The sequence below is a fragment of the Chiloscyllium plagiosum genome, chromosome 25 (genome assembly GCF_004010195.1).
Source record: "Chiloscyllium plagiosum isolate BGI_BamShark_2017 chromosome 25, ASM401019v2, whole genome shotgun sequence".
Classification (NCBI taxonomy): domain Eukaryota; kingdom Metazoa; phylum Chordata; class Chondrichthyes; order Orectolobiformes; family Hemiscylliidae; genus Chiloscyllium; species Chiloscyllium plagiosum.
The window spans coordinates 46,549,483-46,563,804 of NC_057734.1; the positions used below are offsets into that span (position 1 = coordinate 46,549,483).

Consider the following 14,322-nt stretch of genomic DNA (forward strand, 5'->3'; position numbering starts at 1 on the left):
GATATAGCTTCAGAATCTACATTCTCATTCTACATACTCTTCATTCACCATTTTTTCAAATAGGAATGTAAACTGTGACTACACAAGATTGTGTGTGCATATACATAGTGCCTGCTTTGGATGGAAGTAATTCACAGTTCCTTGAACGTTTAGAAGTTCTGGACTTCTGTGTAGGAACACTCATTAACTTACTATCCAGCTACAGATATACAAACAGCTCACATTGGTGGACACAGAAGAATGCAACATGTGAAAGTGAAATTATTACGTACTGGCCCTTGATTTCTGGAAGGTCTAAAAGCAGTCTCTCAGTGAGTTGCAACACTGTGCAAAGAGCTGTGGAGCAAGGAAAAATAATCAATAATGTAAAATCAACACAGCTGCAAATACTTGGGTGCGCTCATGCATGAATCACACAAGGTTAGAATGCAGGCACAGTATGTAATTAGGAAAGCAAAGAACTAATTTATGACAAGGGGAACTGAATACACAAGTAAGGAGGCTATGATTCAGTTATACAGAGTACTGGTGAGACAATCTATAATACTGTACACATTAGTGATAACTATTTAAGAAATTATATAAATGCATTGGAAGCAGTTCAGAGGAGCTTTCTAGATACATACTTGGAATGGGTTTGTTGGTTTATGGGAAAAAAGGTTAGACAGGCTGGGCCTGTATCGAGTGGCATTCAGAAGAGTAAGGTACAAATTCATGGAAACATACAAGATTGGCACAGCAGCTCAGTGGTTAGTACTGCTGCCTCACAGCAACAGGGTCCCAGGTTCAATTTCAACCTTGGGTGACTGTCTGTGTGGAGTTTGCACATTGTCCCCGTGTCTGTGTGGGTTTCCTCAGGGTCCTCTGGTTTCCTCCCACAGTCCAGGGTGGACATGGAGAGCCTTTTTCAAAGTATGGTGATGGCGAGCACGAGGGAGCATAGTTTTAAATTGTGGGGTCATAGATATAAGACAGATGTCAGAGGTAGTTTATTTACTCACAGAGTAGTAAGAGTATGGAATGCTTTGGCTGCAATGGTAGTAGATTCGCCAACTTTTAAGTACATTTAAGTCGTCATTGGACAAGCATATGGACGTACATGGAATAGTGTAGGTTAGATGGGCTTTAGCTGGTATGACAGGTCGGCGCAACATCGAGGGCCTAAGGGCCTGTACTGCGCTGTAATGTTCTATGTTCTAAAGAAGTGCAAGTCAGGTGAATTGGCCATGCTAAATTGCCTGTAGTGTTAGGTGCATTATTCAGAGGGGGGTGGGTTGCTCTTTGGAGGGTCGGTGTGGACCTGTTGGGCCGAATGGCCTGTTTCCACACTGTAGGGAATCTAATCTAATCCTAGAGGTCTTGACAGGGTAGCTGTGGAGAGGATGTTTTCTCTTGGTGAACTTGGAGCTATGGGAATCACTGCTGTGGTTCTGTCACCGAGCTGGGAATTTGTGTTGCAGACGTTTTGTCCCCTGTCTAGGTGACATCCTCAGTGCTTGGGAGCCTCCTGTGACGCGCTTCTGTGATCTTTCCTCCGGCATTTATAGTGGTTTGAATCTGCCGCTTCCGGTTGTCAGTTCCAGCTGTCGGTACATTGGGTCCAGGTCGATGTGCTTATTGATTGAATCTGTGGATCCACTCATCCACAGATTCAATCAATAAGCACATCGACCTGGACCCAATATACCGACCACTGCAACGGACAGCTGGAACTGACAACCGGAAGCGGCAGATTCAAACCACTACAAATGCCGGAGGAAAGATCACAGAAGCGCTTCACAGGAGGCTCCCAAGCACTGAGGATGTCACCTAGACAGGGGACGAAACGTCTGCAACACAAATTCCCAGCTCGGCGAACAGAACCACAACAACGAGCACCCGAGCTACAAATCTTCTCACAAACTATGGGAATCACTGCTTAAAAAATCACAGATTAGGCGAAAAGATAGTGGAGGTAGAGTCCTTGAACAATTTTAAGGCAAAAATACAAAGATTCTTGTAAAGCAAGAGTTCAAAGATTATCCGGGTAGGCAGAATTCAGCCCTGATCTTTTTGAATGGCAGAGTAGGGATGAGGGGCTAAATGGCCTGCTCTTAATTCACACATTTGTATGTTTCATTTATATGCTTGGGCTCTAATTTCAGAGAGTACTTTGGCGTACTTCAAATTGCACATTACTTATACCATTGAACAAAGGTTTACCTCATTATGTTGTTTGAGGCAGTCAAAACAGGGGAATCAAAAGGGGTACAAAGAAAGGTCTCAAAGGGAAGATAGGAGCTGCAAGGAGTTGAAAACAGATTTAAATTTTTCTGAAAAGGAATGCTCACAATTAATTCCTTGTAAATTAACATAGTGTTTCTAGATTAAAGCTGCAGGAGCTTATGAGCTCCAATATGGGCCAAATGTGGATACTATCTGTTAAATACCTTGTGTGCACCTTGTATGAGTTGCCCATTGAGAGTTTGCCCGTTACCTGCCATTAGTTTCATTACATTTCTCATCACTGATTTCAGTCATCATACCGTAGTGATTTATTTTCTAGTCTCAAATTCACTGTCTACCCTAAATGCACTGTAGTTTTTTACTTGATCAGAAACATCATATGGACATATGTTTTGGAAGTCGAAAGGTCGAAGAGTGCCTGGTTGATGTGACATTCTCAAAGACAGCAAATCAGGTAAAAAACACTTTTTTAACTCATTAGTTCTCTAACTAAATTACTTTTATAGAAGCGATACTCCCTCAACATGCCTATTAGAATAGCTTTGAATGATTTTATGTTAAACTGTTGGGACTATTATAATATTCAGTGTTAGTTTGAACATACGCTCCTATATTTACCAGTTTCTACTCTTGCAGAAGTTCAACAACACCTTCCAATTCTTACTTAATGTCAGCCAGTTACAAGAACTTCAACACTCCATTAATCCCCAACCTACCCATAAATAAAACAATTTGATTGCATGACAACTCTACAAGTTTTTAAAATGGCATGCAAACTATTTCATCCTGATTACACAGGCAATCTCCCAGTAATAAACTGTATCCCTGTGTGGTGACACTATCAATTAACTCAGTATGATTTGCAACAATATAAATGCAAGTCGTTATTGTTATTTTCATGTGTTTGGACTGCTGGTTAAACAGAAATATGAATATGGCTCCTTCATAACTAAGAAATATGTTGTGCTGTGCAAAACCACCCTGTTATATTAAGTTATAGTTTCTGCAGCTGTCTTTCAACTAGCGTATCTGAGTAGTTTTGCAATTTGCCATTTTGCTGGATTCAGACAGAGAGAAAGAGAGAGGGGGATGGGTACAGCTCTTCTCAATTCACTTGAACACATGTTGGTTCCATTATGGCATCACAATGGATACTGAGGAGATGCTACCATGGTGTATCTGACGACTCATTTAATTGGCACAAACAGAAAAATGTTAATACTGTTCAGAACTAACAGGACAGTGCAAGTAACTAAACATTGCTCATCATAAATTACAGGCACTCACCATCCTCAGAAGCAAGGGAAAGGAACTTTTCAGAGGCAAAAAATTGTTTCTTCTCATCTAGAACTAACGGCCAGAAAGTTGTCAGCTTGGACTCTGGAAGTAAAGTTAAAACAGCATAAATAACTTCCAACTTAAAGCGATATCCTTCTACAATTGTCTTCAATTACATTATCCTGACAAATGAAGTGCTGATTTAAAGATACCCAACATCCAGTGGAGTGGATTGTTAAGGTCCCTTTTCTATTTTACAATAAAATTTGGTTTCAGTAGCCCCAGTGTTAATCTTCTCTCTTTGCTTGATCGTTGATTCTTTGACCATTATGGGCACTTAAGTGTGTTACAGAAACAGAAGTGGACATGCTACTGAACAAAAAAAACTCCTGAGGTGGTGACACAAACACAGTTGTTGCACAAAAGACCAAACATATGTAGTCACATCAATGGATTCCACTCCCACCTTTTCTGAAAGTAGCAGAGGGGTAGTCAAGACAATTAAGACACATTGTGTTCAGGGATATTGCATGACAAGCAATCTCTGCATAACTTGTTGTTTTCTAGAAAACAATCAGAAGTGTGTGTTCTTTTATCTCTTTTGGTTTAGTCAGTCAATCATCCCAAACCAAACCTACAGATCACACCAGACTGACAAAGGTTTACATGAATCCACAGAATGTGGGACTCTGATACTCCAGGTTTCATAAAGCTCCTCCAGCTTTTATCAACAGTAATTCTCTGCTTGTCTTGACTGTGTTGACTGCATAACTTTAATTTCCTTCTAAGTTAGTGGGGTACACAAATGTCAACCCAGGAACTTGACTCTTCATCATTGCAGAATTAAAGGGAGGCTGCAACTACTCTCTTGGAAATATGCATCTAAAATCTGCAGCACAACGTGAAGAAAAGCATGGGAACTGCCAATGCTCTGGTCAATGCTCTGGGAACTCTGCCAATGCTCTGGTCAACATTTATGGTTCAACCAACATCATACAAATTGATTTCTATCTGTTCTGTTTCTGAAAGATGCTGTGTATCTCTACATTTAAACAGTGACTACACTTCAAAAAAATAATATTGACTAAATCATTTTGGGGGAGAAAGTGAGGACTGCAGATGCTGGAGATCAGAGCTGAAAATGTGTTGCTGGAAAAGCGCAGCAGGTCAGGCAGCATCCAGGGAACAGGAGAATCGACGTTTCGGGCATAAGCCCTTCTTCAGGAATCTTTCCTGAAGCTGCCTTGGATGCTGCCTGACCTGCTGCGCTTTTCCAGCAACACATTTTCAGCTCTAAATCATTTTGGAACATTGTGGAGCTGTGAAATTGCTACATAAATGTAAATTCTTTGTTCAATATGAATTGTACCCAAAATAAACCAACCTGTACAGAAAAAGACTAGAATGCTAAATTCAGTTCTTGTGGTGCCAAAGATGAGGAATCTTCTTACCAACTGTTGTGTCCACCAAAGATAGTCTGCAGATCAGAACAGCAGCTGCAACACCTTCTGCTACAATGGGAATTTGGGTACTCTGTGAGGGCACCTTTTCGACAGTCTGCAGGAACAGCGGCAATAGTTCTAACGCTTGAAGTAAAGTGTCACCTGATTGGGTGGAAAAATTATCACTCAACCGTGAATGAGAATGCAGTTGCTTATTTTATTTTTTAAAGAACTATCAGACAGTGCAGGAGATCAGTGAAAATAACAAAACATGTTTAAGAAAACAATCCAAACCAACAGAAGGCACACACAGAAATGCACCATAATGAGAAATATTACTAAACCATGCACATCTTTGTGACTTCAACTTTTAAATGAAGTTGAATTGTTATGCTCAAACAAAACAGGTGTTACCCCATTGAGAACAAATCTCTAGGAACTTGGTGTCTTTGAAAGGCTGTTGATTCCTTCTTCCCATATTTGCACCAACATGTGAAAATCAATGTCTTCCAAAGATTTTGATGTAACTAAATAATCATTATCACTTCATAGGCCAGAGGAATATTAAGTGTAGCATCATTGTGCACACTTGAGTGCAGTAAGAAAGATTGAAACAGCAAACAAAAAGGTTTGGTGAATAATTTGTTATCCATATAATAATATGGCTACATTGAAGATTATGCACCAACATTTTTATAAAATGCTAAACAATGCCAGCTTAAGGCAAGAGGCCTATCCAACTGTGATAGTTTCTTCCATCACATTTTTGCAGGAGTAAAGTACTTGGCAATCTTGATATCTTTTTCACTTTTAAGAGAGGGCATAATTGTTATTTACTTGATTAGTAATTCAGAGTCCTAAAATAGTAACACAGAAAATGAACATAAAAATCCTTAAGGACTTAAATTCAGTTTACAAACCTAGAAATCAAAAGGAAAAAGTACTTTTAATGTTTTAGGCTTGTCATAAAAATGAACTTGGAACAAGACCTGCCATTCATACCTGGTCTGACATATACCACACCCACATTAATGTTACTTGACACTTCCCTTTCAGTAGCTTAGCAAGAAACTCAAGTTGCATGCCTATAATGGCTCAGTTGGCAGCACTCTCGCTTGCTTCTCAACGATTGTCAGATTCAGGTCCCACTCCAAGTTTTGATATTAAAATCGAGGCTTCAATGTAGCATGAGGAGGGCGGCATGGATGGTGCTGTCATATTTTATGTAAGATGTTAAACAAAGGCCCTACTTCTTTCACAAGTGGATATTAATGCCTACAGAACACTATTTTGAACAGCAGGATTGTTAGTCCTGGTATCCTGATCAATATTTATTCCTTAATCTACATTACAAAAACAGCTTGGAAATTTCACTTTGCTGTCTGAATGTTTAGGGTGCACACATCGGCTAGAACATTGGCTATGTTTCAAAAGTATTTCAGTGGATATTGATAAAAGGTCGAAAAAGATGTTATACAAATGTAATAAAGCTGCAAACAAAAATGCATACAACTATTAGGGCAACAAGAGATAGGAACAAATGCTATTTTAAGTTAGAAAGTTCATTAAAGTTCCAAGTTATGAAATTGATAACTGCTCATTAATGAGTACAGTAACCTGTGTTTCAACTATAGGTCAGTATTTTTAAAAAACGTACAGAGTGATGTGTTCTGTCTGGAGGGTCAGTGGAAAGCCTGAGATTCTATATTCCACCTTAACATGTTAAAACCTGTACCAAATTCACACAATTGAGCGATTTGGGAAGCAATGTTACAGCAACCTGCACCATTTGTGCCGCATTAAATAGAGATTTTTTGGGCATCACTAGCAAGGTCAGCATTTCTGTTCATCCATAAAAGTTCTTGAACTTAACTACCTGTTGGGCCATTTTAGGGGGCAGTTAAGAGTCAACCACAGTGCCGTGGACCTGGAGTCACATAGTAAAGATTGCCAGATAGGTTCTATGGTCATCAATATGACCACTAGCCTTTGAGACTTTACTACTCAAATTTAAATTCCAGCAACTGGCGTGGTAGAATTTGAACCCATGCCCGTGGGGCATTAGCCTGGGCCTCTGGATTACCAGTCCAGTATTATTACTACTAGTCACCATCTCTCCACAGTACAGATGGAGCTAAGGAAGCTATAATTCTCATCCAGAAGGGGATTGGGTCATTGGTCCACTCTGGTCACTGAAGCCTGGTTTTCGGGACTTGTTTCCAGATTCTGCAGGGCTCTCCATGCTATTACTTGGCAGTGTATCTCAGTTAAGTGTATTTAAGCTCAGAGCCTCATTAAGTGCTGTCAGGTTCTGGTTCAGGCAAGAGGATCGAGTTTATAACGTCCTCCTTAGTGCTTGCTGATGTGAAAATAGAGAACAATTTCTACAGCCACAAGCAACTGTACAGAGGGTAGCACATCATTACTTGCTGTAAAATAAAAATCCATCAAGTCCTTTAATGTCACTTAGGAAAGGAAACTCCATACCCACAGCAATGTGACTGACTCTTAACTGCTTTCTGAAATGACCAAGCAAATGACTTAGTTCAATGGCAATTTGTGAAGGGCAGCAAATGCTGGCACTGCAGGCTATGCCAAAGATTATAAAGACCATACAGACAATATAATTGTTGAGCACAAAATCACTTTAGACTCGACTACTGAACCCAGAAAAGGATTTCCAACCATCACATTATCAGGAGATATCAAGTGGCACCAACAGATGCAAACAAAAAGATTTTTTTATGCAACTATACTCACCACGGAATGAGACTAGCATACATTGCAGGTAAGCGTGTCTGATGGCAGACGTTGAGGTTTTCAGAGTGAAAGCCTTCTTGAACCATTCTATCAGTTTCTTGGGAATCTCAGTTGTGAACTTGCTGCACCAGAGTGCAAGGATGGAGATGGCATGAAGCAAAGTGCCCTCATGAACTTCAGGAAAACATAGACCATGTTGTAAATATAAGCTCAGATACATTAGATAGACTGTCCTACACTTAGAAAATCTACAACAGCTGCAAAGTCTATTCAACATTCCTGAAATGACTCCAAGGCTTTGAACTTCACTATCCAATAAAAATACCCATTCTAAATTTTAAAATATTCAAGACGAGATTCCTGACATCAGCCCTAAACATTTTTCAGTTTGAAATCACACTCCTATCCTACTTGCTTCTCACGCATCAGTCACCCAAGGGAGTTAGAGTGGAGTCTTCCATTTAAAAAAAAATCCCTTTTCAATAAGTCAAGGCAGTAGAAAAGCATGGCAGACAGACAGAGAGGATCTTAAATATATTTCTTGAATTCTACGCTGCTCCACTGATGAAACCCAAGATACATGACAACTACAGCAGCAATGTATGCTTACGCAGAATGGTCACTAGAGAGAGACACAAACCAAGAAATGTAATCACATTATGTTTAGAATTGAAAATATATTGTTTGATGCTTTATCATTTCTTTGACTCATTTGGTTTGCAGAGAAATATAACTTCGTCAACAGGAACATTTTATGAATTCTTCTGTACCAATACCACTGGGCACTTTGTTGTCCATATTGGATTCTCTCCCTTTACTTCTAGTTTCTTTCAAGCCCCAATCCTATCTTCACAGTAGGGCAAACTACAGTACAAGCGCATGCCTCAAGAGTTGACTATTTACTACAAATACCTTCATGTTCTAATGCTGCATGTGATAAGGAGCGTGGATTATGATTATCTGCAGATTTCTTTTGTGGAGAAAGTTCTTGGCCAACACATTTATGATCAATGCATTGCAAAATCACACAAAGCATTCAGCTTAATGTTGGTCACATTACACCGCAGAAAGGACACATGTGGATTGTACAGTGTCAAAAGAATAAAAACATAATTCACCCCAAATTACAAGGTGAGGAACTGTTGGGAATAATTAAACAAGCCACTAGCCACAAAATCTAAAGAATCACAATCAAACCCAAGTACTTCAGATAATGACATGATTCATCACCAAGATAAAAATAGAACATTGTTTGGAAGTCAAACGCATAGCACCACAGGAAATAACTTTAAATTATTGAGGAAGAAATGTAAAAAAACATAGCCACCTGTTTCTATTCAGTCTCTCAAGCTTCTTCCATTACACGGTTTGACCATGATTGATCTACATACTCCTCAATAATCTAATCCAACAAACAAACCTCATTTTTGAGATTTTCAGTGGTTTCTCCCAAACCACCAGCCTCAACCTCACTTTGGGAGAGTGAGTTCTTCTCCTGACATATCCAGTACTCCTGATGTGGAGTGTTTGCTGATTTTACTCCTGAACAGCCTGGCTATAATTATAAAGGTGACCTATAGTTCAGGGGTTCTTATTACAGAAGGAATAATTTCTCTTTCTATTCAGCCTCTCCATTTTTCAGCTTAAGCACCTCAAGCAGATCATTGGGCAAGAAAGTAATAACAGAGGAACCTCGATTAACCAAATATCGGAATATCTGGCAAGATTTCAAGGTGCTGATGCTTGGCTAAACTATGGTATCCAGCATTTGATTATCCGGAATTTGAGCAACGGAACGAAATATTCCCCACCTGTGTCCTTCAGATAATCGAGGTTCCTCTGTATATGAAATAATAAGCAACACACTACGGAATAATATGCAACAGGTAAGAATGGAGGAAAATACTGATGCATTCAAACTTAAGTTGGACTCCGAGCTGCTAGTTTTAGGACAGAGGGGTGAGCTCTTTTATCCCAAACTGTTCTTGCAAGTAAAAAGGATGCAAAAATTATTTTGCCAAATTTATAACAGCATTTGAGATTTAGAGAACTGAAGCCACTCACCTTCTTGTTGCAGGAAGGGGATGAAAAGTTCAGCGACTGTACCACTCAGGGTTTGACTTGAAATACCACCGACTGTATGGTGACTGCAGCTTCCAATGCCTGTGCAAAAGAACAACGTTTTATGAACACAACTCTACATTCTGACAATACATGGAATAATACAACACCTAAAATACATTTTTAGACAAAATATTTGTTAAGAGCACAATATCTGCTGCCTTTATATTCAACATCCCATATGTTAAGGCCCCTACTACTGAGCATATCATTCTGAAAAAAATGTTAAGAGATTCAAAAGCAACTATGGGTTGCAACAGGGGATACTGGAAGTCCATGTACAAAGGCAGGGAGATCTCAGCTGACAGCAGCATTTACATTATAAAGGCTCTTTGGATCAGACAATTTTATTTATAAGTGTATACCTTCATGTGCGTGTGAGCTTCAGAGGCTGAACCAGCATTTACTGCCCATCCTGAAATACCCTAAGGAGGTGGCAGTGAGTTGCTTTCTTGAACCACTGCAATCCATGTGCGTGTGTGCGAGTGCGTGCGCACACACACAACATATTATTAGGGAGGGAGTTCCCGAATTTTGATCCAGTGATACTGAAAGAACGGTTTTATATTTCCAAACCAGAACATTAAGTGGCTTGGAGGGAACATACAGGTGGTGGTTATCTGCTGTCCTTGACCATCAGATGGAAGCAGGGGGGGGTGTTGGGAAGGAGCTCTCAAAGAAACTTTGGTAAATTTCTGCATTACATCTTGTAATGGTTGCTGCCACTGAGCATCAGCAGTGGAGGGAATTAAGTGTGCACATGGTGCCAATTAACTGGGCTGCTTTGCTATAGATGGTGTCAAATTTCTTGCACTTATCCAAGCAAAGGAGGAGAATTCCATCATATTCCTGATTTATGCCTTAGACGATGGATAGGCGTTTGGAATTCAAGAGTAAGTTATTCGCTGTAGGGATCCTACACTATGACCTGCTCTTGCAGCCAATATTTATATGGTGAGTCCAGTTCAGTTTCTGGTCAATGCAGTATCCAGGATGTTGATAGTGGGTGAATTCAGCAAAGGCAATGCCACTGAATGTCAAGGATCAATGATTAGAATATTTGTTGCAGGTGGCCAATACCCAGCATTGTGTGCACAAATATTACTTGCCATATGACAGCCAAGCCTAAATTTTGCCCAGGTCTTATTGCATTTGAATCTGGACTGCTTCAGTGCTTGAGGGTCATGAATGGTCCTGAACAGTGTGCAATCATGTGCGACCATCCCCATTCTGATCTTATGATGAAGGGAAGGTCATTGATGGAGTAGCTGAAGATGGTTGAGACTAGGACACCCTGAGGAACTCCCTACTGAGATGTTCTGGATCTGAGGAAAATGGCTTCCAACAACAACAACCAGCTTCCTTTGAGCTCAGTATGATTCAAACCCAGAAAGAGCTTCCTCACTAATTCTCACGGATTCCAATTTTGCCAGGACTCTTTGTTGTCACACTTAGTCAAATCTGGCCTTAGAATCATAGTATCCCTACAGTGTGGGAAGAGGCCCTTCAGCCCAACAAGTCCACAGTGACCCTCTGAAGAGTATCCCACCCAGACTCATTCCCCATCCCTATTATTCTACATTTCCCCCCAACTAAGGCACATAACCTACACGTTCCTGAACACCATGGGCAATTTAGCATAGCCAATTCACCTGACCTGCACATCTTTGGACTGTGGGAGGAAATCAGAGGAAACCCACAGACACAGGGAGAATGTCTGTGTGGAGTTTGCATAGTCGCCCGAGGCTGGAATCGAACCAGAGTCCGTGGTGCTGTGAGGCAGCAGTGCTAACCACTGAGCCACCATGCCACCTCCGTAGCCTTGACCCCACCTCTGGAGTTCAGCTCTTTTACTGCTTTGGACCAAAGCTGGAATGGGGTCAGGAGTGAAGTAAACTGTCAGTGAATAGATTATTGTTCAGTAAGTGATGTTTTATAGCACTGTTGCCATCCAGTTCCATCACTTTACTTATGACTGAGAGGGGACTGATGGAGTGATAGTTGGCCTGGTTGGATTTGCTCTGCTTTGTGTGGATAATTATCTGCATCGCCGAGATGTCGCCACTGCTGCAGCTGTACTGGCACTGGAGCGTGTCCACCGGAGATTCACACGGATGATCCCTGGAATGGTAGGTCTAACATACGAGGAACGGCTGAGGATCCTGGGATTGTATTCATTGGAGTTTAGAAGATTAAGGGGAGATCTAATAGAAACTTACAAGACAATAATTGGCTTGGAAAGGGTGGATGCTAGGAAATTGTTTCCGTTAGGCGAGGAGACTAGGACCCGTGGACACAGCCTTAGAATTAGAGGGGGTAAATTCAGAACAGAAATGCGGAGACATTTCTTCAGCCAGAGAGTGGTGGGCCTCATTCATTGTCACAGAGTGCAGTGGAGGCTGGGACGCTAAATGTCTTCAAGGCAGAAATTGATAAATTCTTGATGTCACAAGGAATTAAGGGCTACGGGGAGAATGCGGGTAAGTGGAGTTGAAATGCCCATCAGCCATGATTGAATAGCGGAGTGGACTCGATGGGCCGAATGGCCTTACTTCCGCTCCTATGTCTTATGGTCTTATGTACTGGAACAACTTGGCTAGGGGTGTGACAAATTTTGGAGCACAAGTCTTCAGTAGCATTTTGTCAGAATGATATCAAGGCCCAAGGCCTTTCCTGTTGTCAATACCTTTAATCATTTCTTGATTTCACATGGAGTGATAGTCCTACATCTGTGATGCTATTGATTTCTGGAGGAGGCCAAGATTCACTCAGCATTTCAGGCTGAAGATGGATGCCTTTTCTTTTGCACTGACATGCTGGGTTCCCCCAGCATTGAAGGTGGGGAAATTTATACAGCCTCTTCCTCCAGTGAGTTATTTAAATGCCCATCTCCATCCTGATGTGGATACATCAAGACTGCAGAGCTTCGATTCTGAGGAAGGGTCACTTGACCTGAAATGTCAACTTTGATTTCTCTCCATCGATGCTATCAGACCAATTGAGCTTTTCCAGCAATTTGTTTTTTGTTCTGATCTAATTGGTCGGTTGTGGAATTGCTCAACCATGTCTATCATTTACTGCTTATGCTGCTTGGTATGCAAATTGTCGAGTTGCAACTTCACCTGGCCTGTCCTTCTGCACGCTACATTGAACTAGGGATAATCCCATGTTGATGGCAATGGCAGAATGTGAGATATGCTACGCATCATGTTACAAATTGTGATTGAATACAATTCTACTGATGATGGCCCACAGCATCTCATGGATGCCCAGTCTTGAATTGCTGGATCTGATTGAAGTCTATCCCATTTAGCAGTGGTAGTGCTATACATGATGGACAACAGCCACTGTGTGAAGACTGAACTTAGTCTTCACAAGATCTGTGCAGTAATAACTCCTACTGATACAGATACACTTGTGGCAGGTAGACTGGGGAGGATGAGGTCAAGTAATAGTTTTCTCCCTCTCGTGTTGGTTCCTTCACTGCCTGCTACAGACCTAGTTCAGCAGCCATGTCTTTTAGAACTCAACCAGTTTGGTCAAAAGTAATGCTGCTAAATCATGCCTGGTGATGTAGCCTCCATCCAGAGTATGGATGTATGCCTTTGGAACCTTCATTTCCTCCTCCAAATAGTGTTCAACATAAATATCATCCAGGGTGGAGGGAAATCAGCAAGAAGATTCCTTGCTCATATTTCACCTGAGGACTCATTGAGGACTCCCAACTCCTTCCCACTTTATACCACTGTGCCATCACCTCTGATGGCTCGTCCTACTGATGGGACAGGACATGCCCAGGGATGGTGGTGGTGATGCTGTCACAAGTATTACCTAAAAGGTAGAGTTGAAACTTTATTGCTGGAACAGCACAGCAGGTCAGGCAGCATCCAGGGAACAGGAGATTCGACGTTTCGGGCACAGGCCCTTCTTCAGGAAAAGAAGGGCCTGTGCCCGAAACGTCGAATCTCCTGTTCCCTGGATGCTGCCTGACCTGCTGTGCTGTTCCAGCAATAAAGTTTCAACTTTGATCTCCAGCATCTGCAGACCTCACTTTCTCCTTACCTAAAAGGTACAATTGTATAGTATGATGATGTCAGTGTGCGAGATAGCTACAATTTTGACATTAGTCCCCAGGTGAGGAGGACTTTGCAGAGTTGACAAGGCTGAATTTGCTATTGTTGTTTCTGGTACTGGGACAATGCCAGGTGATCTGTCTGTTGTTGAGACCTTTTAGTGCTGGATTCTAGGCCATTTCAGAGGACAGTGAAGATCAACCATATTGCTATGAACCTGAAGTCACATTCAGGACAGGTAACGACGACAAGTTTCCTTCCCTAAAAGACATTAAGTAAACTAGATGGATTGACAATGGTTCCATGGTCATCATTAGACTTTTAATCCCAGATTTGCTTTAGAATTCAAATTACACCACCTGCTGAACCCTGATCCACAGAGCATTACCTGGCTTTCTGGGTTACGAGAAACAAGACCACTA

General features: G+C 41.2%; 1 protein-coding gene across 1 annotated transcript in view; it reads right to left on the reverse strand.

Annotated features, from left to right (window-relative positions):
• gcn1 (GCN1 activator of EIF2AK4) overlaps window positions 1-14,322 on the reverse strand; it is a 128,719-nt gene that overhangs the window by 84,071 nt on the left and 30,326 nt on the right. Inside the window, exons 13-17 of the mRNA XM_043716089.1 lie at window positions 9,771-9,869; window positions 7,707-7,880; window positions 4,956-5,108; window positions 3,514-3,606; window positions 273-336 (exon numbers count right to left, since the gene is read on the reverse strand). Of these exons, the coding sequence (XP_043572024.1) occupies window positions 273-336; window positions 3,514-3,606; window positions 4,956-5,108; window positions 7,707-7,880; window positions 9,771-9,869 (583 nt within the window). The remainder of the gene's footprint in view (window positions 1-272; window positions 337-3,513; window positions 3,607-4,955; window positions 5,109-7,706; window positions 7,881-9,770; window positions 9,870-14,322) is intronic.